The sequence below is a fragment of the Tyto alba genome, unplaced genomic scaffold (genome assembly GCF_018691265.1).
Source record: "Tyto alba isolate M040663 unplaced genomic scaffold, T.alba_DEE_v4.0 Super-Scaffold_11, whole genome shotgun sequence".
Classification (NCBI taxonomy): domain Eukaryota; kingdom Metazoa; phylum Chordata; class Aves; order Strigiformes; family Tytonidae; genus Tyto; species Tyto alba.
In genome coordinates, this window is record NW_024881273.1 from 6365061 (window position 1) to 6387271 (window position 22211).

The 22211-nt window shown below is 40.1% G+C and overlaps 1 protein-coding gene across 23 annotated transcripts in view; it reads left to right on the forward strand.

The window, feature by feature from the left end:
* The window catches only part of FNBP1 (formin binding protein 1), a 102752-nt gene that overhangs the window by 67929 nt on the left and 12612 nt on the right, over positions 1 to 22211 (forward strand). For 4 of the 23 annotated variants that reach the window (XM_042786563.1, XM_042786564.1, XM_042786561.1 and 1 more), the window contains exons 8-14: positions 1206 to 1352; positions 6626 to 6823; positions 8225 to 8407; positions 14120 to 14206; positions 17465 to 17479; positions 17629 to 17664; positions 21289 to 21398. In XM_042786563.1, coding sequence (XP_042642497.1) covers positions 1206 to 1352; positions 6626 to 6823; positions 8225 to 8407; positions 14120 to 14206; positions 17465 to 17479; positions 17629 to 17664; positions 21289 to 21398 — 776 coding nt within the window. Of the gene's footprint in view, positions 1 to 1205; positions 1353 to 6625; positions 6824 to 7798; positions 7826 to 8224; positions 8408 to 14119; positions 14207 to 17464; positions 17480 to 17628; positions 17665 to 21288; positions 21399 to 22211 lie in introns of all 23 variants that reach the window. The other 19 variants (XM_042786571.1, XM_042786572.1, XM_042786573.1 and 16 more) reach the window with 15 other exon arrangements.

Here is a 22211-nt window from a genome sequence, read left to right on the forward strand (position 1 = left end):
CAGATTTATACTGGCTGAAGATCTGAGTTTGTGCTTGACTGAACGAAGAGATTAATGTAGTTGAACAGAAGTTCTAGATGACTGTTCCATTGTAATCGGTCATAAGCATCAGAAGTGGAAAATACAACCTCTTTAAGACAGAAAACATCACATGCTTATCATCTGATGAGAAATAAGTGATATTTGTGTAGCAAATAGGCATTTTCTTCTCCATAGCTGGAACTTCGTAGCTAAATGGACACCTTCTCTTTTGCTTCATGGTATTTGAAACCAGTGTCTTGAGATAAATTATCCCTGGCATCAGATACAAACGTATTGCAAAAATTTTGTATTTGAAGTTAGATCTGGTAAGTGCTCTGATTTGTAGGTGAGCATGTTTTAAGTACTTCAGATGTATTCTTTTCACTACCCGTGCACCAGTAAGCTCCAGTGCTTTCTTTTAGATGTTGAAATAAATTGTTTTGTAAAGAATTTATGTTGCTTGTGGATCAGTCAAGACAATGGGGGTTTTAAGTTGACAATGCTCCATAAGATTCCTGCAGTCTAATATGAAATAGGCCATTCCTGTTCATGCCCTTCTGATACTGTTATAATCTGTTATAATAACGTTATACCACATCCAGTTTCCCTGTGTTGTAAACAAGAGGCCCATGGAATAGATGCTGGAGATTGTGGCACTGAATCCATTGAGCAACAGGGAGCATATGTTGAGAAGCCCTGGTGTGAACAATACATGATGTATAGGACTGCCTGTAAACCAAAAATGACCTTCTAGGGAAAAGGAGAAGGGGAGACATCATGATTTTTGTTTGCTTGGATTCTGCGATGGAATGAAAATAAGATCTTTCAGAACATGTGCAGAAAATTAAAGAACTTATTGTTGCAGAATTTCTCTTAAAAGCCTTAGGAGCTATCTTTACAAAAGTCCGAAGCTGGGGTTTTGACAAATCAGCATTTTTTTACCATAAAAAGTTAATTGAAAAATTCCCAGTAATAGTAACAGAAATTACTTTTAGATATGGCATTTTGATGTTTAAGGGAGCAATATCACTTGGTCCCTTCATGGGAACAGCTGTCCTAGTTTGTTCTTCAAATTATATTTAAAGTGTAAATTTTAAAGAAGCTGGTGTATGTTGGGGAGAAAAATTGGTTGAAAATGTGAAGTTAATCTTGATATATGACCTGAATGAAATGTAATGTTTTAGAAAATACAAGAGATGGAGGAAAGAAGAATTGTGAGGATAGGTGAATCCATGAAAACTTTCGCAGAGGTCGACCGCCAAGTGATCCCTATCATTGGAAAGTGTCTGGATGAAATAACAAAGGCTGCAGAATCAGTTGATCACAAGAATGTAAGTGTTACATTATTTGGATTGTTGATTGTCATCTTTAGTATTAATCACTTATATATGGAGACTTCGATCCTGGGTCTGGGCTGCAGCACAAGGGTTTTATAGCCCTAGAACTAAAACAAAAATAGCTTCTTGTCCCAAGCTACTTTGTGTGAGGCAGGATGTGCTCAGATTATCTCCCAAATCTACTTAACCACCCAGAAATGCTTCTCCTGCCACACTTTTTCAATTTTTTTTTTTCCTTCTATAATTATTCTCTCCTTTTACTAGGATAATTACTTTTTGAAATACTGTAATTGAAAAACAGGCTTCCACGTAGAATAAGGAAGATGGTGGGCATAATTCCAGATACCTAAGAATCATCAATTCTTATCCAGATAGGTTCTATGTCTAATAGTCAGAAAACTGAATGTTGCACAAATGTCTTCATTCTGTTAGTTTTATAATAATGGCAATCTTTAAAGTATTGGCTATGTGAATTATGGCAAACTACTCTCGGAAAACTTCTACTTACCGTAAAATCTTTCTTTGCAGATTTGAGGTTTGCTAGCGATCTGTAAATGAGCTCTCTCAAATCTTGATTTCTGAACATTATCATAGGAGTAAAAAGAAGCCTTCCTGATGAAAAGGCTGATAAAGAGCTCAGTTGAGCTTCCTGATGTACTGTTAGCACAAGGGCAGATGTGTTTTCTATTTTGTTTTCAGAATGAATGATCTTCTCCCTTCGTAAATGAAGTCTATGCTTGCTCTTTCAGCCCTTCTCATGGATCACATTAGTGTTTCAAATACATACAGCATGTGTCTTGCTGGCTGTTTGAATTTCTTGTATGTCTTTTTCACTGGAATCTTTTCTGAGCTATTCAGTGCCCCGAGCCTGGCGACTGCCATCAATTGGCAGCATAAGCCTGAGGCTGAAGTTTTTAAATTAATCCCCTACTTTCTGCTCAGCAATTGCTCTCACAGAGAGCTGCATAGGAGACCAGGGAATCTGAAAATTACTCTTTCAGAGTGGGAGAAGGTGGAGTTGGGGCACAGGCTCCCGTGTTAGAACAATGTCCCATCCTGGAAGTGCTGCATGGCGAAATCGTGTTGGAGAGATTCGTAACTAAGCCAACGCTCTGCTTGAAGATTCAAGTGAGGTCTTAGCGAAACACACACAAGGCTTAATCTAGGTGTTTCAATCCCTGTGAATTTTATATTCAGGTTAGTCTCTTGCACACAGATAAGTCTGATGGCTCGTGCACAAGTATGACATTAGAAAATGGTGGCTTTGAGCATTGATAACTAAGGAATCTCCTGTAAACACCATGCTAACAAAAATGTTTTTAATGAAGTTTGTTATATCTGAACAATTACAAAGGTTTTATCATGTTCTTTGTGGAAAACAGATAGACACCCCCCCCCCATACAGGGTTCTTTTCTCTTAAATACCATCAAGGATTTTTTTTCATCTCTGGAACAGTAGTTTCTAACTTTCTTGATTCTGATAAAAGTGATATGCTTGTTCCTGCCTTTCTGTAGAACGCAGGTCCTGCCACTTTCTAAGGATGGCCATACCTGCACACGGTAGCAATGAAGAAGCTGTATTTTCTCTATCTCCAGATAATGTACTGCTTTTGCCACTAATGCAGAGTGTTACAGCAGACCTTTCCCATCTCACCCTTTAATGTTCTAAGGAGCAAGTTTGAGTTTTCTTAGGCAACCATCAGAAGAAATTTCCTCAAAAGATTCAAATTGAAGGTTATCTCCTTTACTCACCTTTTTCAAGCTTGAAAAACTTTGGATAGGAAAGTCAGCTAGATCTGTGCTGTAGTCAACTTAAAAAATGAGGTCAGATTCCAGGAAAGTTGAATGCAAGGACAGCTGGTGATAATATAGCTAGTACAATGGTGAGCAAAACCAAGAGCCTGCTGAGCAGGAAAAGCTTTGTGTGAAACTCTGGGCCCACTCAGACATGTGTTTCCCAGCTGGGAGGAGATCTCCAGGATCTGGTGATCATAAACAAATGTACAGTATCACTAAACTTGAAATGTATAAGGTCAGACAGTATGACACTGACAAAAGGCAGTGGTGCATTTCAAGTTCTCATTTAGGTCTCGGTATTGTTTGGTTTTATTTTCACTTTTTCTATCCAGCTATCACATGGTTACTGAAGAAGGGGGAGGGTAGATGAAAGCTCTGCACTTTGTACAGTAATTTCAGTTCAGAACCCAGAGCTTTAAATGGAACAACCACAACTAATACAGATGTATTCATCAGAAAGAAAATAATTACAAAGGACCCATTCCAGTAATTTACCTCGTGTATCAAACCATGTGTCAATTGTAGCCTCAAGGATGTAAGAACCTGCAAGTTCTGCCAGTAAAATATTACCAGCTCATGGTAGGGCATTACTGTGTAAAAAAGGAAAACCAAAATTAAAGCAGCAGAGCTTTGCACTTCATGTAGGTGCCTGGGAGCTTTTTGATAATCAATTTTTAGCTTTGGGTATGTTTACTACGAACATTGGTCTATGAAGGTGGGGTTTCTGTGGTATCTGAACCACTGATTTCTAGCATCAGAATTGTGTAGTACAACAGTAAGGACGGATGTATCTCTATAGTGACTTTGAAAATGTGGAAGGGCAGACTGCTAACAGGCTTCCTTTCTGCAGCCAGCTCCATGTTCCCTCCCTCTGGGGATGCCAGCAGGGTTTTGAAAGGTGACTTCTCTTCTAGCGCCCCTATTTCATTGGATAGTGTGAAGAACCAGAATGACACATGGGACAGATTTAATACTCTTTATATTCTCTGCAGCTTAAATATTACCAAGTTCTGCCTCTCGCCCACTTGCAAAATGGCCAGTCTTTCAGGCTTAGTTACTGCATTCGCAAGTGTTTAATTAGGATTGCTTTATGCCCTCACTGAAGTGTATAGAATTCCTGCTAACAGCGGTAGAAACTGTCTGGATTTATCTGGGAATGCTGCTTAGCCCTGTGTTTTTAATACAGTTGTAAATATGCTTATTTTTCATATCCTCTTTCTAACAACTGGGACAACACAGAGGTCATGTTGCAAGGGTAAGCTGTAGTGACTGCTAGGTGAACCTATGCAGAACTTGCTTCAGAAGGCTCAAGCAGCAGATAAAATTAGTTATGGACTTCAGAGTTCCTGTTATGACATTATCTCTGTGATATATGGAGTATGGTGGTTATTTTTAGCACCATTGTAGTGGAAGGGTGCTTTGACTAAATACAAGGAACACTGTAAAATAAAGAGGGAAAAATGAAAAGCTCCATGCATAGGATAAAATACCAATAGAGTTTTTAATGTAACCTTGTGCATGCTTGTAGTCTCTTCTCTCTTTTTCATTTTGCTTCCATGACTATTATTAAAAATCTCTTCAAATGTTTAGATCTCAGGAAGTTTTAATGTTAATCTAGGATGAGATACTGGAAAGTGTTGCTCTATCTCCCTAAAAAATCATGTAGGAATTTCACATTACACCTGATAGGTTGAGAATCTTAAACCTTAATTTTCTTCAAAATCCCATGAAGACTTTTGCAAAGGTTTTCCTATAGCTGTGTTTTGCTCAGCTGGGCTTGGCCTCTGGATATGTTTATATCCCACTAGATTTCTCATTAATAGTGTTTTACCTACGGACCTAAGCAGAGTCTGTGAAATGCCTTTGAAGGAACAAGTTCATCTTTTTTATCTGAACAGGATGGTGGTGCTTCTCTCTAGAGGCCAATACGATATTTGTGTGCTGTGACACAGTTTCTCTAATGATCTTAAAAGAAAACTGTTAGAGCAGTATAACATAAGCGCTCTTACCAAGAAGTCAAGTCAATGCAAAATGTGTTTAAAATATTTTTTTTTTCTGAGTTCATTAGATTTAAATGCATTTGGCAGGCTGAGATCTGAATTTGAGTTTCTGTATAATTAATCGCGCTTGTAAACCTGACCTAGGACAAATGCTATATATTGTTCTTTGATTTATTCCCAACTTGTGTGCAAAAGGGCAACACCAATTCATACGGTATACAGCCAGTGTGTGGCTAACTTAAATCTAGTAGTTAGTGCCAAAAGGGTATGTGGCTTTAATGACAGCGCGTGGAGTTCCCAGCCACTGCCTGCACCAAGGTGTCGGGCTACTTCCATGACCTTGGACTGCTCAGTCGTTAGGTAAAGCTGTAAGAGAAACTCCTGCCCTTTACTGTAGCTGAGTTCACAAGCACCAGCTTATCAACTTGTGTCAGTGTGATCACTTGAGCTCCTTTTTATAGGAGTAATTGTTGGGATTTTTCTACTAGTTTGCTTACAGCTGCGTGCTCAGCCTTTCTATACCCTAAGTATTTGTTATGAGTCAGTCACTGAAGTTATCTGTTGGGTTACTGAAGTGTGATTGCTTTTCTGGTCAGTAATGTTAACAATATTAAGCTCTCAGTCATTTTCACCGGTAGACATGAAAACGCCTTTAAAAGGTGTTTGTATTGGAATTTTGATTTTGGTGTTGGAAATGAATCCAAGGGAATGAAAACATTGCTGGGTCGTGGTCAGACTCGGGGGTTGTGCAGCTCAGTAGAAGGTTGGAATGAGGACACCTGCATTTCTTCTTCCTAAGCATCATCTGTATTTAACTACAATGACCTGTGCTTTAATGATAGTTACGTATTTTTTATTTTCCCTAAATAGACCATAATCCTCTGCTTTTTATCTGTTGGTATTTTGAGTAATGATTGGTCTCTAATACCTTCTCAAAGTGGACTAGAATTTTGTTAGAGGAGTAATGGGACTATCTGAGACTAAAGCTCACGGGCTTTATTTCTGCAGATTGTTTGTTTATTTAGAGATCTATTATGAAACTGAGATTTATGCTGCCAGTTGCAATACCTTCTGACTGACATAGGTTGGTAACTTTAGTTCTGTGTGGTGTCACTATGGGGTTCTTAACTGCATTTATCACTCTGGTATCTGGGAGTATTAAGTTTTACACGAGAGTGCCTTGATTTGGTAGGACACTATGCTGTGCCCAGACGTGGGGGGTGTTTTTAAAGCACAACATGATAATGAAAATAGGTCCAAGAAAAGTGCCCTGACCTTGGAGAAGGTGGGGAAACTGGTGTTGATCCTGGGCTCTGGAAGGATGTTTGTTCCTGGCATGAGTCTGGTCACTGTAAGGGTTAGTTTGTGCACAGACAAACTTTCTTGTCCATGTACTGTCTCTATGCCACCAATTTGATGACAGCCTTCACCTGAGATGTTTACACTTGTACTGGATCTGTCCCATTCCAGGATTCGCAGATGGTAATAGAAGCCTTTAAATCAGGGTTTGAGCCTCCAGGAGATATCGACTTTGAGGATTTCACGCAGCCGATGAAGCGGACTGTCTCGGAATCCAGCCTTTCCAACTCCAGAGCGGATGGGAAGTCTGAGCCGAAGTTTGGCGGCAAGTCCAAGGGCAAGTTATGGCCATTCATCAAGAAAAATAAGGTACTGACTTGCAAACTTGAGCTTGGTGCTAGTATGTGTGCAGTCAAAAACCTCTGTCTTGTCTAGTAATCCTGGCAATAGCAATTTTTTTAAAGAGAATTTTAGATTCAGAAAGTTAATAACTGATATCTTAATATGGTGTTTTGTTGTACTCTTTGGTTACTTAAGTTTCTTTATATCTTTAATTTTTTTTTCTTGTATAATTTCTTTAATTATGTTGCAGTTTTTGTATTAATTTAACCTCGGTTGTCATGTCTCTGCCATGGTCCATTTCTGTTCCTAACTCAGAAGGAATTGTCTACCACTTGCCTAGTGCCATGTGTGCGAACTAACATTGTTACTTTTGGGAAGCTTTAATGTAGCATTACTGTTTTGACATTTCCAAAACTCTCCTTGGCTTTTCATTTGCGTTGTCTTTTCAGTCTGTACACTGGGTTCAGCAGTTGGGTGGCTGGGAGCAAGGAATTGCTGCGATTCATTCTTCTTAAGCACAACTAACAGAGCATAACTAACTGAGCAGTTGACTTTTTAAAAAGATCATATTAACTTATGTATCCATTAAACCTTTTTCATTTCACTGTCATATTTTACACCATAGTGCATGGCAGCATTTATCTGGGGTTACCAGAACATGCCAGGGTGATGGGACTGAAATGTTTTTCAGTGACACTGATGGGAGCCCAGAGTAGCTTTGTCGTTTTGATCTCACCCTTGCTCTGACCCTTACCAAACCACTTCTAATTACAGAGTCAAAAAAAAAAAAAAAAAAAATCTATCTGGTCAAAATGGGTCATTCCTGTTGTGCTAGTATGAGAGAGAACTCAGCTGTCTGGTGCTTACATCAGTGTAGCCCGAAACAAAACCCAGGAGTAACTCCTGAACAAATTCATAGAATAATTTGTAAAAGTGAAGTGTGATGCACATTACTGAGGTATGATTTGAAAGCAGGAAGGAATGTGGTTTGTTGTTTTCCAGATAATAGAAACGCTACTGGGCACTAAGGTACCTTCCTTATCTGATCCATTTAAATTCAGGTATTTGAAAGCTCTATCCATATGCATTATTCCGAGCTGTCCACAGAACAGAACAGGGCAATTTATGGGGATAGCACTGCATGGAAGAGTCTGCATGAGCTTCCTGTCAAAATACTTTTGTGTTACTCTTCTGTTGCATCACTTACTAAAACTTCCATTTATCACAGTCTTCATTTAATACAACTCTTAAATACTGCTTTCCCCCCTCTTTTGAACCATGGCCTTTAATAATTAATTATTTAATTGTTGGTTTGTTTGTTTGTTTTTCTCTGGATTTCAAATATTGGTTTTGATGCTTATTTTCGTTTTGTGTTTTATCTTTTTATTTTGGTTTTTATTCTGTCACTTCTCCATCTCTTATACGTAGCTTATGTCCCTTTTAACATCCCCCCATCAGCCCCCTCCTCCTCCCCCTGCCTCTGCCTCACCCTCTGCTGTTCCCAACGGCCCCCAGTCTCCCAAGCAGCAAAAGGAACCCCTCTCCCATCGCTTCAACGAGTTCATGACCTCCAAACCCAAAATCCACTGCTTCAGGAGCCTAAAGCGCGGGGTAAGTTCTCCTCTGGATACCTCTCTCTCTTTCTTTCTCTTTTCTTTCTTTCTTGCGCTTTTATTGCACGTTCTGTTATGTAAAAACCTGTTTTGTTTTGTGAATGAATCCATTGTGTTTTATCATAACATGCAGACAAATCCAAGGAATCCCAACCTATAAAGCCATTTGTAGTCAAACACCCCACAGTGAAACCACAAAAAGTATAGTTGCTGATGGAAATTATCCGTTCAGGTTTTTGGGGGAGGACAGATTGTCCAAAGTATGGAAGGAAGAGCTGAGCACTGAGTGGAGCATCATGTAGAAGTCAGTCATCAATTTAGTAGCCCTGCATTTGTCTGTGGAGGAGAACCATTCAGAGGTTTACTCTGATGCTGCGTGTTGTCTACCTTAATGTGAGAAGTTTTCTTCTCTGCAGGGTGGATTCAGCTCAATGTCTGTGTCAGAAGGAGGAGAGTAAATTAGGAGGGATTCCAGAAAATAATTCTTCTGATTTCAGATGGTGCAAGTTCAGGCATTTCCCCAAAATGACCTGACACCTCTTGCTGTCATAGTGGGAAGATGACTTCCCTGTGTATTATGGTCAAGTATGCTTCTGTGTGCAACTTCTGTTCCAGAGACTCGTCTTCAGCTCATGCTTCAAGTGCTGCAATGCTAGCTTGCTTAGTCTTAAGATAAGAAAACAGGTGCAATGTGAAAGATTAACTGATTCTGGGTGGTAATGAAGTTGTTTGTGGTACACATGTGCTTTAAAGCAGGGTGACCGTGTGGGTGGAGTATGCGGGGTGGCCGAATTTAATGTTTCCTGCAGCTACCTCTATTACAGTTGGCTCTAAATATTTGGGGCTGACACTTCTCAAGGATCTTAACTGCATCCTGTAGCATGAAGTTTCAATAAGATAGGAAGGTTTGATTTGATTCTTGTAGAGAGCCTAAGAAATCCTGCTTCCCAACAAGCTTGTTTATCATGTCTGCCTTTGGGCTTCCTTGAGCAGACAGTGTGGGTTAAACAGTCTTTTAAATGTCCATGGAAGAATTAATATCCTGCCATGCTCTTTAACTTTTTTCTAATTATATTTAAATGTGTTTTCCACAGTTTTTATTCTTGACACTTTAAGTGTCAATGAAGTATCTTTTCAAAAATACCAAGTTAAAAACTACTTTTAATAGCTGCTATTCTTGCAAACTATGGAGGAAAGACATTAACTGCGAGTTTGCTAAATTTGTGATGAACCATAGCAAAGCTAGGAAAAAAAATTCCATGATCTATGCTCGGTCCTTGCAGCCTTCTCTACACACATTAGCATGAAGAAGTGTAGGCCAAAATGTCTTTTTCTGGACATTTCCCGTTAAGTCCACAGACTGTTGGTATCTGAACTGACTTTCGCTTCCCAGTGCTAGGATGCACACAGCTTAAAATGATATTCTGTGTGCAAAAGCTTTATTGGTCTACTATGCAAGCTCCAAAATATAAATGAGAGGTTCTGAGGGATTAAGAGTTTGGGTTTTTCCTCTGCCAGCAGCTGAAGTGTGGTGTGTTACGTGCTGGTTTATGGATTGTGCATGTGCAAAGAAGCTGAAAGCCTCCACGGCTGACCTTGGGGATTCACCTGGGTCTACATCAATCTGGATCAACATTTTGTGACACATCACCACTGTTTCAAGTTCAGTGTCCCTCTCCTTTGCTGCTGAGAGAGTAGGAAACATGACCTGTTTTCCCAGATCAGCTGCTCTGTTCCTGTTGCTGACAGCAGCTGTGGCTATATTGGTAAACTGATGCTGAGGTGTCTGTGTTGAATTCATAAGCAGTAAGTAAAATGACAGGTCCTGAGATAAAATTTTCCATTTTTCAAAGTAAAAGACGTTACCTTGCCAGAAGGTCACACGTGGCACGGTTGTGCTGAAAAATTGCTGGCGTAACATGGCTTTGGCTCCTAGGTTAAGGTCCTTAGAATTATTTCATTCTATAAAAATTACAGGAAGGAGACACAAGTGTTCAGCATTTTAAAACATTTTTTAGGGCAGACTGTAGCAGTAAGGAAGTGACTACTTTAAAAATCCCAAATCCTGCTCCAGGGACTGCACTGACATTTAGGGCTGAGGGCTGGAGTTGTATAAAAGTAGAGATGATTTCAGTGGGGAACTTCAGTGGTTAGTTACAGAGAATTGAAAACAGTGCTTGTAAACAATGTTTTGTCTCATCTGGTTGCAGACAGTACAAAAGATGTTTTATACAGAGTGGTTTTCAGGTCTTTGCTAGGGAATTGCCATTTAATGGGACATTCAGAACCCAGCAAATCACATTTCTGGTGCTTTTCACTGGGGAAGTGGGAAGTTTCTAAGTTGTCCAAAGGCATGTTCTGAAAATGCACCTCCAGTTGCAGTTTGGCTCAGAGCGTGGGTTCTCAGTGGCTTTTACCGGGGGGAGACAGTCTTTCAATTCTGCTTCTGCAGCAGCAGGCCTGGAGGGCGGGGGAGGGAGCGGCTGTGCTGGGGGCACCCGCTATGGTGGGTGGGCACCTGGGGCAGTCGCCTTGGTGCGGGGTAGCACTGAGACACTTTGGAGGGTAAGGCACTGCCGAAGGTGAGGGTTTGTGCTGCGATCTAGTGCTCCAATTCACAAAGCAGAATATTGAAAATAGTGCTGAATATTTCTAATTTGATTTAAAAACACTAGGTTGTAGTTCCCTGGACACTCCAGCAGTTTGTATTTCAAATGTACAAATTCTTATTCAGTGAGTATTTGGCCGTGTAAGCAATTATGACTAATTGCTTTTAATATTTCCTCAAGAAAGACCATAGTTTATATATAAACTATCTGAGAAGTCCAAGCAAGTCTTATGAATTCTGCATGCTGCATTGGTTTTAAGTGGTTTGTGTGAAAGGTTAAATAATGAGAATATTTCCTATAGTCTTCTCTGGAATCCCTCGAATTTCTGCTGACACATTCATTAAAAATGTGCAAGGAAGGGCTATTGCTAAATCTTCATTTAAATCTTTCACTGTGTTCTCTTTCTGTTTCATTTCCTTCCCCTGTTAGCTACCAGGATGTTTGTATGTAAATACTTTTCCTGCCTGACTCAGAGGCCAGTGTTCAGATCATTTCTTTTTGCAGAGGGGCAAATTCAGGCCACTTGATTCATCTAGAAATATGGAGTAGGAGAGGCTGCAAAGCTCTGGCAGCTTGCTCCATCTGAGTTAAAAACTTGTTGGGTTCACATTTCATAGGTACTTGATGATTTGTATTACACAAATGGTCAGACAGATCATGGAAGTGCCATATTCTAACCAGGCAAAAAATAAATCAAGAACCATCCCCAAATCCTGTTAATTTATCAGATGTAAAGTAAGTGGTTGCCATTTGTTTCAGCTGATGTGGTTGATATGACCCCCTTTATATTCAGTACAGTCAGATAATACTGTTAATTCTGCTTTTACCATATTAAGTTTTATAAGATTTCCTTTTCTCAGTTCTTTTCCATCTCACTGTCAAATCCAAAAGCATCTGAATTTTGCTCATTTTAGTGTTACAAACACTGGATTGTGATGTTACCAAAGAAATTAGGAGGACATAGAGGGAAACTCTCCTCCACAGAGAAGAACATTGGATCTGTACAGGAGGACATCAGCAAAGAACTTTTGGAAAGGTCGTGCAGGGAGCCAGCAGGACAGCACAGTGTAACAGGTGTTTGGCTTTGGACACAGAATAATTTCATTTGCTCTGAATATTGTCTCCACACTGCTGGTTTTGTTCAGAGGCAAAGTTCTGCTCCAGCCACACACCTTGCAGTAAAGGTGGCCACAGGGCATGTTAAGTATTATTTTAGAGTATTCAACCAAGTTGTGAAGCAAGTCCTGCCTGGCTTTGTTGATAAACTGTTAATTCCTATAAAAGCCAGAGTAACAATTTGCTTATTTCAGAGGAAACTGGATCATATTCCTTTTTTGCACTGGCTTAGGGAAGAAGTGCGTGAAAAGGCACTACTTAATGTGAACTGAGTATCTGTAGTAGGAACTGAGTCCAGTAGATACTAAGACCTTAACAGGGTACATACCGTCAGCAGAACTGCACATTGTAATTGATCCTTGAAATAGAAGTGAGTGAATGGATTCCCATACAATTTCTCCATGAAATCTTTGCTGTCAGAACGTGTCTGGAGAGGCAGTATGTTTTAGTAATTTCCATATGAAGTGTTGGTTTAGCATCTTACGTTGCATTTGCAAAGAGGATTTATGAAGCTAAAGCAGAAAAATCACTGGTGACTGTTAAAATGCATTGTATAATTAGTAATTATGTGTCCTGTGCCCAGTCTGGTTTTAATTTTGCTTCCAAACCAAAAATTCAATGAATCTTGTTTTCATGGAAGGAAGCAGATGTCTGAACAATTTACAACAGATGCAAGGTTACTGTAGAGGCACCAATACCAGTATCAGTGGTCACTGCCAATATGAAATCCTAGTCTGTTTAAAAAAGAAGAAAAAGGTGCTGACTCTTGTCAGTGTCTATGGTTTTCTAATCATACTTTTGTATTTTCCTCAGTTTCTTCTTCTAACCTCAACAGCAGAAATGTCCATTGTACAGAATAATGTAAAACTGTTACAACACTTATCGTAGATCAGAACTAGAAGAGGAGGGGGGAAAAAGTATCTTTTACAGTTTTTTGAGTGCTGTTTCTAATAACTTAAAAAGGCAGTATAGAAGTAATACAACACTTGAAATCAACTTTGTCTCTTTAGGGAAGTTAAAGCCAGAAGAGTACAAAAAATGAGGAACCACTTACATAAGTTATAAGTTCATTTATGCTTGCTGTGCTTTTTCTAATTCCATTTTGAGGACAAAGAAAACTCAGTATTCTGCTAGTTGATATTAATTTTGTGTTCTTTTGTTTTATTGCTATAGCAGCAGTAACATCAGCACCTTTATTTAAAGAGCAATACTTCTGAACTAACAAAATCCAGGGGTAGAACTTACACCTTTGAATTACTCTATGTGGCACTGTGTGGACTTGCCTTTCCTCTCGCGCTTCAGGGACTGATTTGTGTTTAAGCAGAGAGGATGGGTCTGGGAGCTGGGTTGCAGATATTATTGTCATTACCCAAGTTCCACCCTCCAGACGGTTCCATAAGGCACACGGAAGGACTTTTGTGGTTTCCTTTTTAGTGGAAGTTGTTGACTTCATTACAATGTGATTTTATTTCCATTGCACCAGTTAATGTTTTCCCTTGCCATCCCATCTTGCCTCCGTGACATACTGTGTAGTCTTCTCCCTCAACACATAGCTGTTGTTCTGCCTGGGTGATCAGTACTTTGTTGTTCTGTGAGCATGCAGAAACAGCAAACAAAACAAACCACCCCCTCTGGTACCTGCAGTGTTCCCTGCCCCTGGAAATACTTGTTTTTCTAACTTAAGTGTATAAATCTGTGCCAAGACCAGGATTTTTTGGCGGGTGGGATCATTAAAGCCATGGCTTGTTCTAGCACAGAGAGATGTTTTCTGACCTCGTATGTTTAAACTAGCATATAAAAATATATTTTCTGACTTTTGTGAGAATGCTAAACTCTTAATATTCGCCTAGTTTCTAGGAGCCTTCCGCTTTGCACTTAAAGGCTAGTTAAATGCCAAGCTGTCTTTTGCTGTAGAAGCAGTAAACACAGAGGTGCCGTGTTTGTCTCCACTGTAACGGATGTGTTTTCTCTTGCTGACTCACCAGCAGACACAGTCTTTGTATATTCACAAAGAACTCATGAAGAGGACTTTAGGGACACCCACGTGTGCCTTTGAGGCTAGGGAATATGTTGTAAGTCTGTGTATGGTGTGATCAGCCCATACCGTTGCTACACAGTCGCTAACCCCACTTACAACGCCCTTAGAGTGTGCTGTGGAAATGCGCTTTGTAAAAGATAAAGGAAAATTTGGTGGGATGCAAGTTGCAGCTTACGGTGTTACGTGCAGGAAAGATATGTCTGCTAGTCCTAGAAATGCTGAAATTGGCCCAATTAAAGTAGCTGGACCTGTGAAATTCAGAGTAAGTACGGGGTCCATGCGTCTATTCTAAAATAGTTTGAGTGCAGTCTCGAGCATCGTGAGCCAACCCCTGATTTGCAGCAGTGCAGTGACACTTTCTGTGCCTTGGCTGTGAAACACTCCCTGGAGCTTGCTGATGCTTCCCTGAACTCTCTGTGATGACGATAGTTCATGGAATCAAGATACATGACCTCTAAATCTGACACCCGGGTAAAGCAGAGTATGGGGAGGTTGTTACAGGACCACTAAGAAAGAAAACTACTTCTTGGTTGTATGGAAGTCCAGTGATTTATTTCAACCCTCTTTTCTGTAAGTGAGGTTAGTGTCCGTGACTGTCCAATAACACATGGACTTGCTGGCTTTCATGCTCTCTCATGTGTTATTGAAGCTTGTGGCTCTTAGGCTCTTCATTTTTCTCCCTGCAAGACCAAGCTAGACTTGTTTTAAATTGACAGCTTGAAACAGATTTGCTCATTTTGAAGAAACATCATTTATTTACTAATTTGGGGGGAAAATGACCATGTTCTCCCAGGAGCTGTGAGCAAGTTTCTAGCTGTGAAAACCCAACAAAACAGACAAAAGTAGTTACTTAGTGTTTAATGCAGATTTACTTTCAGTCTGCTTGTATTTGTGTATAGAAACTAAATCGCTGTCATGTAAAATTATCAATACATGTCAGAAATGGAAAACTGTGAATATGACTTATTTCAGCATTTCATTGTTTCCAGTCTATTATCTGCTTTGTTATTTGTACTGGTTATAACAATCCCTGCTGTCCTATTTGGAAATGCTATTAATAAGTTCTCTATTTTTGTCGTACTTACCAGCATAAGAATTTGGCATACATTGTCTATAATCTCTTTCAAATTTGCTGGATTTACAGCAAAAGAATAGTCTTGATGCAGATAATTCTTCGCAGTAGTGTAGTGCCTTTAGAGTGAGTAGTGTTTAGAAACTAGCGCATGTAGCATACATTTGTGCCTTTTATAGAGTGCTTCATAGGTAAATATTTATTCTGCACCATGAGTCTTGTCTGTATATATGTACAAGGATCTCAGTTTGTGCCGATCATGTCTATGCTAAAGTTCACAGGAGTGCTAAAGCAATTATGCAAACAAAAGCTGCCTACGCTGACTTTCTTCAGCAGTATATTTTAGCTCATTCTTTCTCCTTCCTGTCTGATTAGTCTCTAAAATGGATTGGGTTTGTTTGCTTTTTTTAATGGCCTCTTAGCTGAGAGAGTGAATTCTTTCATTGCACTGTGATTATTATCATGCATTTACTTCCTAATGGACTGAACTTCAGAGGGAAGTTGTCACTGAATGCATCAGTTCAAATGGAATATTTCACTATTTATTTCAAGGCCATATATTTTCCTTGAATGGTTGGCACGTATTAATGTGCAAATTCTGGTAACTAATGGTAATTGTTATTTTTGAAAAACATATTTCTTAAATCATGATGTCAAAAACATCACAGGTGTGGAGCCACCTTTATTTAAATCCAATCCTAAAGAAATTCTTGCTAAAAATGGAGCGTCTGTTTGAGAGCAGGGTACCTGGGAGTTGTTGGTAACAAAATAACAGAGAACTCTTGAATGGAAGGAGGTTCCAAAATCTGACAGTACAGATCATTGCCTGGAATAAGAGGCGTTTCCCAACTTCCATGTTACAGCTGTTTTTCACACCAAGGATGTGCATTTATGCACATACAAGTTTGTTGCATAGTTTGTCCATTTCACAACTGTCCCCAAGGAGCTGGTTGGACAGGCACAGCGCAGATTGCTGGAGGAGGCTGGGTGCAGTTTTGATTGTCCTTTTAAAATCTGGTTTTCTGTCTTGAACAGCAGCTAACTTGTGCTCCTCGGCACAGAACAGAAAAGCAGTGTGGCAGTGTTAGTCTCCCAATCTCTTGGAAAAACTTCTGAATTGCAGCTGTCATAATGTCTTGCAACACTGGAAGAGGCTTTGGGAATTTTGGTGGTCCGCTGCCCGAGCATATTCATTCACCCGGCAGTTTTTGAGGCCCCCCCAGTGTTGCTGAGAGCTGGATGTGCAAGTGATGTAGGGCAGAGGCAAACCCTGCTGCTGCGCAGGCCCCTTAAGCATACACTTTCTTTTAGTCTGACTTTCCCAGAGTAACTAAAAGATAATGTTTTGGCTCTGTACCAGGAAATGTGGTAACCTTTAAAGAATTAGATCATGTATATCACTCAAGAAGCTTGAATAATGTCTTACCAGTCTGCCATTGAATCAATTTGGTGTAAAGAGCAGAGACTTTTTTTTTTTTTTTTTTCCCCCCTTCCTTCTTGGTCCTGACCTTGTCTGCCCATATGACCAAAGTACGTTTGAGAATGAGTATTCATTTTTGAATTGTTCAAGAACATGAAGTGACTTTATGTGACTGCCTGCCCAGCACTGTATGCCATCAACAGGGATGTGTCGGGGGTGCTGTGTGCTGGACGTAGCCCAAGAGCTCGGGAATCACCGGAGATCCCATTGTACCTTTTGCTGCTGGGGCCCAAGTGCCGTACCTTCCCTCTTCCCTGGGTTTTGGCTAGGTGCTCTCCCCCCTTCTCTTAAGCCTTTGCATAAAGTAGCTGATGTTTGTGAGTGCATTTCAGCATATTTTTGATCTAAAGTGACTTTGCATACATTTACAAGTTCTGAGGTTTTTTCCACTTTGGAGGTGTCACTGTAACGAGAAAAACCACCGTTGTTGTAGCTGCTGTAAATGAGGCAATCCAGGCCAGATTTTCACCTGCAGTACTACAGAAGCACACGTGTAAAAGTATGACACTCTTTTTCCATTTCTGTTTCTGGTGAGGAAACGGCAGCTGACTGATAACTCTGGCCCATCTTGTGAACTTTTGCACAGATTTGTTAGTGTTACCCATTTTGCCTTCCAACAGCAAGGGGATTATATGTCATTTTATTGTAACATCAGTCTGAAAAAGTTCCTCTCCTACTGATGCACTGTTGTTTTTTCTCTTTCTCCCCCCACCCTGTATCTCTCCAATTTTTACATGAAGCTTTCTCTCAAGCTGGTAAGCACATTTACAGCATGCCTGTCCTGTGTTTTAATCACAATTTTCTGTGTGTGTTTTAATGTGCACTGTGCCACATATGACATGACACTGAAATTAACTGTTAAATTTGTTTCTTCTTTGTGTTTGCTTTTTTTGATATTTATCAGATAACTCTGAATACACAGGTCTGGAGTCTAATAGAGGTGATCAGAATTCAGTCTTTCTAATAAGCTGCTAAAAAATTAACTCTAATATATAGTTTAGTTTTCACTTTTATAATCTAGGGCTATGAAAATGTAGAAAAACAGTATTAAGCAATTCTGCTACTGTATAAGTATACATTAAAACATTTAAAAAAAAAAAATAAAGGTCTCTGTGCTCGCTAGACCTTTTCCGGAGAGAAATGCATGTCTTTTTGTGTAACATAGCTGCCAAGTTTGCTTTCCATGTCCAGGTATTACTGGAAAACTGCATCATTATCACCTACATTTTACAGCCCTATGTAGTCCTTCAGAATAACTAATAATGATATTAATTAAAGTTCTGTAAACCTTAACCAGTAAGGTTAACTCAGTCTGATTTGAATTTGCAAATGGAGAGATATACATATATATGAACCCTAAATTCTATCTTGGATGCAGCTGGGAAGGTTTCTTGAAGTACGGTAAGAAAATTATTACTGAGTTGGGAAGGGTTGAACATATTTGGGAAAGCAAATTGTGTGCTGAACTTCATACACAAGATACTGTATTGCGTGAGATACTCCACACCTTGGTATGTTCCTGACTGCTTGCCTGCATTCCTTCGCCCTTTGAGAGTCCAGTCACAAGCAGAATGCGGCTGGTTTGCTGACCCACCCCACGCCAGCATGCAAGAGCTGCAAACGACTGATTGCAGTTTTGAGAGCTGCAGTAGCGCCTTAGCTGTATTAGCTTGAAGGTTTTTTGGTTCCTCACCACTTAGGGCCTTTAGGTGCTCTTTCCCCTACACATATATTGTTCTTGGGTACGTCATTGTGAACCTGTTCTGTTCATAGCAGCTTATTCAGAGGGAATGTGATGGCCAGGAGAGCTACCCAGTGTAGCTCTGGAGGTTTCGGGTCCTGCTGCTGCTCTGTTAACAGAGTGACTTGCTCAGGCTCCATTAGCAATATTGCTTCTCACTGAAGACCCATGGTAGCTCAGAGGGATGATCAAAGTGCCTAGCTTACTGGCAAACCTCATTCTTTTCACTGTTGCCAAGCCACTGTCCTGGTAGTGCAACGCATTTATCCCAGAGATTTCCATTTGTTGTTTTCCTGGTCGCAGTGCTTAGTGTGTCATGTAGCTGAGCTAAGCCTTGTAGGAATAAATCCTCCCAAACCAAATGGTTGACCTGGCCTTTCCCTGAGAATTGCATGAATCAGAAAGATGTACAGAGAGGGCTGAGACCCATGTGCACCTCAGGTGGAGGAAATCAGCTTGTTTGTAATTTCCTCTTGTCCTAGCTGTACTAGAGCCAGAATGGGCTGATAAACCTCGTGCTCTCCCCATATGTAGCTTCAGCCCAGTGACTGGTCCTAACACGGCCTCTTTTTTCACAGTCCTTCATCTTGGATAATTTGCATCCTAAATCCCAGTATCTTTATGCAAGGAAAACTAGTGAGTACTGGCTCCACTGGTCCTGTGATAGCACATCAAAAATAGGACAGATTTCCCCCCCCACCTCACTATTGAAGCATTTCGAAAAATGTAGGCAGTGTTCACTACTTGAGAGATAGCCTAGGTGGTTTTTTGCTTGAGAGCATGAAAAGAGCCCAGCATGTGCAAGACTTACTCCTTGACTCTTCTGTTTGGAGGAGGAACTGTAGCTTCTGTTATGATGGGAAATGGAGCATGGTCTAAAGCCTGAGTGAGATCACCTCCTAGTCTCAGGCATGCATTTCTATGCAACACTAATGCTTTGGTCTGAAGCATTGTGAACAAAGATACTGAATTTACTCCAGCCCAGAGCTTTTGAATGAAGATGTATTTAATACATTTTTTTTTTAAGATACTTAGAATTATGTGTATATATATAAAATTTTATTTTTAAGATATTTAAGCTATTTTTGCTTTTTAAAAATATATATGGCTTTAGTGTGTAGATTATCCATAAAATATATTGAATCACTCTCATGTCTAATGTGATGTGGAAGTTACTATCGAGCAAAGTATTATCATTAAAGAATGAATTAACATATCTCTCCTGTACCATGCACAAGTAACGTAAGCATTGCTAGGACTTCATGTGGTTGAAGTTTCAGAATCAGTGTAACCTAGTTCATTTGTCTTAAATTTGCTTTCTCGTTGTCTCCTAAAATGGAATTTTAAGTGTATTATTACACAGGTGATCAGGGCTTAACTAGATGCATATGCCGTCTCTTACTGACAGTCAACGTGGCAGCAATTTCATCAGGTTTGCCTGTTCTGTTACTTTGCAGTGGCTTGTCCAGAGGAGAAGGTGACCTGCCTGTAGTTGTCCTCCATCCCTCTGACCCCCCCACACTTTCTTTCTAAACAGCTGCTTCTGCAGTTGCAGAAGAGCGAGCCCAGTCTCAGAGCACGTTCAGTTCAGAGTTGAAAGGGTCTAACGGGCAGCTTTTGTGGCACTGTCCACTAAATCACACTCCTGAGGGAGAGATTTGGCATTTTAGTAAGACTAATGTCGCAACTCTGTTCACAAGCTTTAAGTAAGCTGACAGGCCGTTGAATTTGGTTACTCAGTTTTGTGGTTTTTACCCTTCTTTCTCCCAGACCCTGATATTCCCCTTTAGAAATGGATGTGGAGTGAGCAGAAACCAAAACAAGAAAAACCTATACAAATTCAAGAATCATGTACAAGAACCTCATTGCTTTATGGTGCAGCTAATTAGTATTGATGTGTATTCATTCAGTATAGCCTACCCAAACTGTCCCCCTTGCCTTCTTGCAAGACAAAAATAGGTGGTACTTTGAAGAAAATAGTATGGATGTGTTTTGTGTGTCATCTATCTGCTGTATCAAATTGAGGCAATCGAGAAGAGGCATAGCAGTTTGAAGGCAGAAAAGGGGCTTTCGAGCAGAATCACACAAAGGTAACCACTGTGGTCTTCAAATGTTTTCTTCGGTTATGATTTCAAATTGATTGATTCTATGCCTTTGATATAACTGCTGATTTTTATGCTAGTACAAGGGAGAGCTAAAATTGAGACACTTTGACATGGAATGTGGATCCTGGAAAGCATGCAGCATGTTTTTAAACTGCAGAATCCCAGAGGAAGCACTTCTCTTAACTTAGTGTGTTCAGAAGAGCTCTGACATAAATTAACTGTGTCGGACCAACACTCAGACTGTGCCGAGCAAGCCAGCAGTTAGTAGAGTACATGAGAAGTGCGGCTGTGACGCAGGAGTAAAGGATAGCAACTGCTTTTATGGGGATGCTGTCTGTAGTGAGAGTAGGAGGAGGCAGGAAAGATCATCTTCCCATGAGAATGGAACTCTGTTAAATAAAAACTGATGATAACTATGGATAAAAACAGTTTCTCAGGTTTGCCGTTGAATTTTGGCATTCTTTAGTTGGTGATGTCCCATTAGCCGTTTGGTGCAGAAGTGGGATGCGGTCCTGGGATCATTTCTAAGGCATCCAGATTTCTAACCATTCAGGGACTGATAACTCTCAGTACAAATGGTAACAGTGCTTCAGACCATTGTGATTTTGCACAGATTTTTGTGAGCTGTTTTCACAAATGCAATCCTGAAGGATTCTTCCAGGCTCTGATTTTATTTTTTATTTTATTTTATTTTCCCCCTTCAATCTACTCTGTGCAGGGAGCAGGCCCAGAAGACTTCAGCAATCTCCCACCTGAGCAGAGAAGAAAGAAACTTCAGCAAAAAGTCGATGAACTAAACAAAGACATTCAGAAGGAGATGGATCAAAGGTATGTCAAACCTCTCCAATGAAAAGTGCAATAGGTAGTCTCATATAGAAGAGAAACAACTAAAATAGAAGAAAGAGCAAGGTTCTAGGTGTGTTCAAAGTGCTGTTCCGAGAAAAGAACAACCAGAGTTTACATATGGCTAAAACCACCTGAGAAATGCGAGGTTCTCCAGCTCAGAATCTGAAATCAGTTATTTAATTGAGGCTGATGTAGGTCAGAGCTGGGGCAAAAGCTGGCTTTCTGTTTATTCCATTCTCCCACCTCAGTGTAATGCATATCCTGCCTTTGGAATCGTGAGAAGATCCTAGCATAAGGATGGGAGCAATACAAGTGCAGCAATTGCAGACAGTTTTCCTTCTTTCTGGAGCTGCTTTCTTGGGCTTTCACGGGAGAGCAGCGGTTTAATCATGAGCCAGACAAGCATTACTGTTGGATACACTACGTTTGTTTCTTGATGTGAGCTGTTCCTGAGGGTGTTTTTTAGGAAAGAGCAGGATGTAAATACAGCCTCAGTACGATCATAGACCTCTCGGCACTAAGCAGAGTGTTACTGTAGGATGGGCGTGGGTGTAGATCCCAACAAGAGAGGCTATTATGAGCATAACAGCATTGTCAAAAGTGCTGATTGATTGGTGTGTATCTTAAGACTCTGATCTGTAGCTCATGTTTCCTGGAAGCAGAAAGATAATGACTCCTGTGCTTTTGTAGATGTTTTTTTCTGTGAGGCTGCATTTATCATTCTGGTTGAATATAAGGCTATTTTAGTTACACACTTTTTATTAATTCGGGTGGCCTGTATTTGTTGCTTTGTTT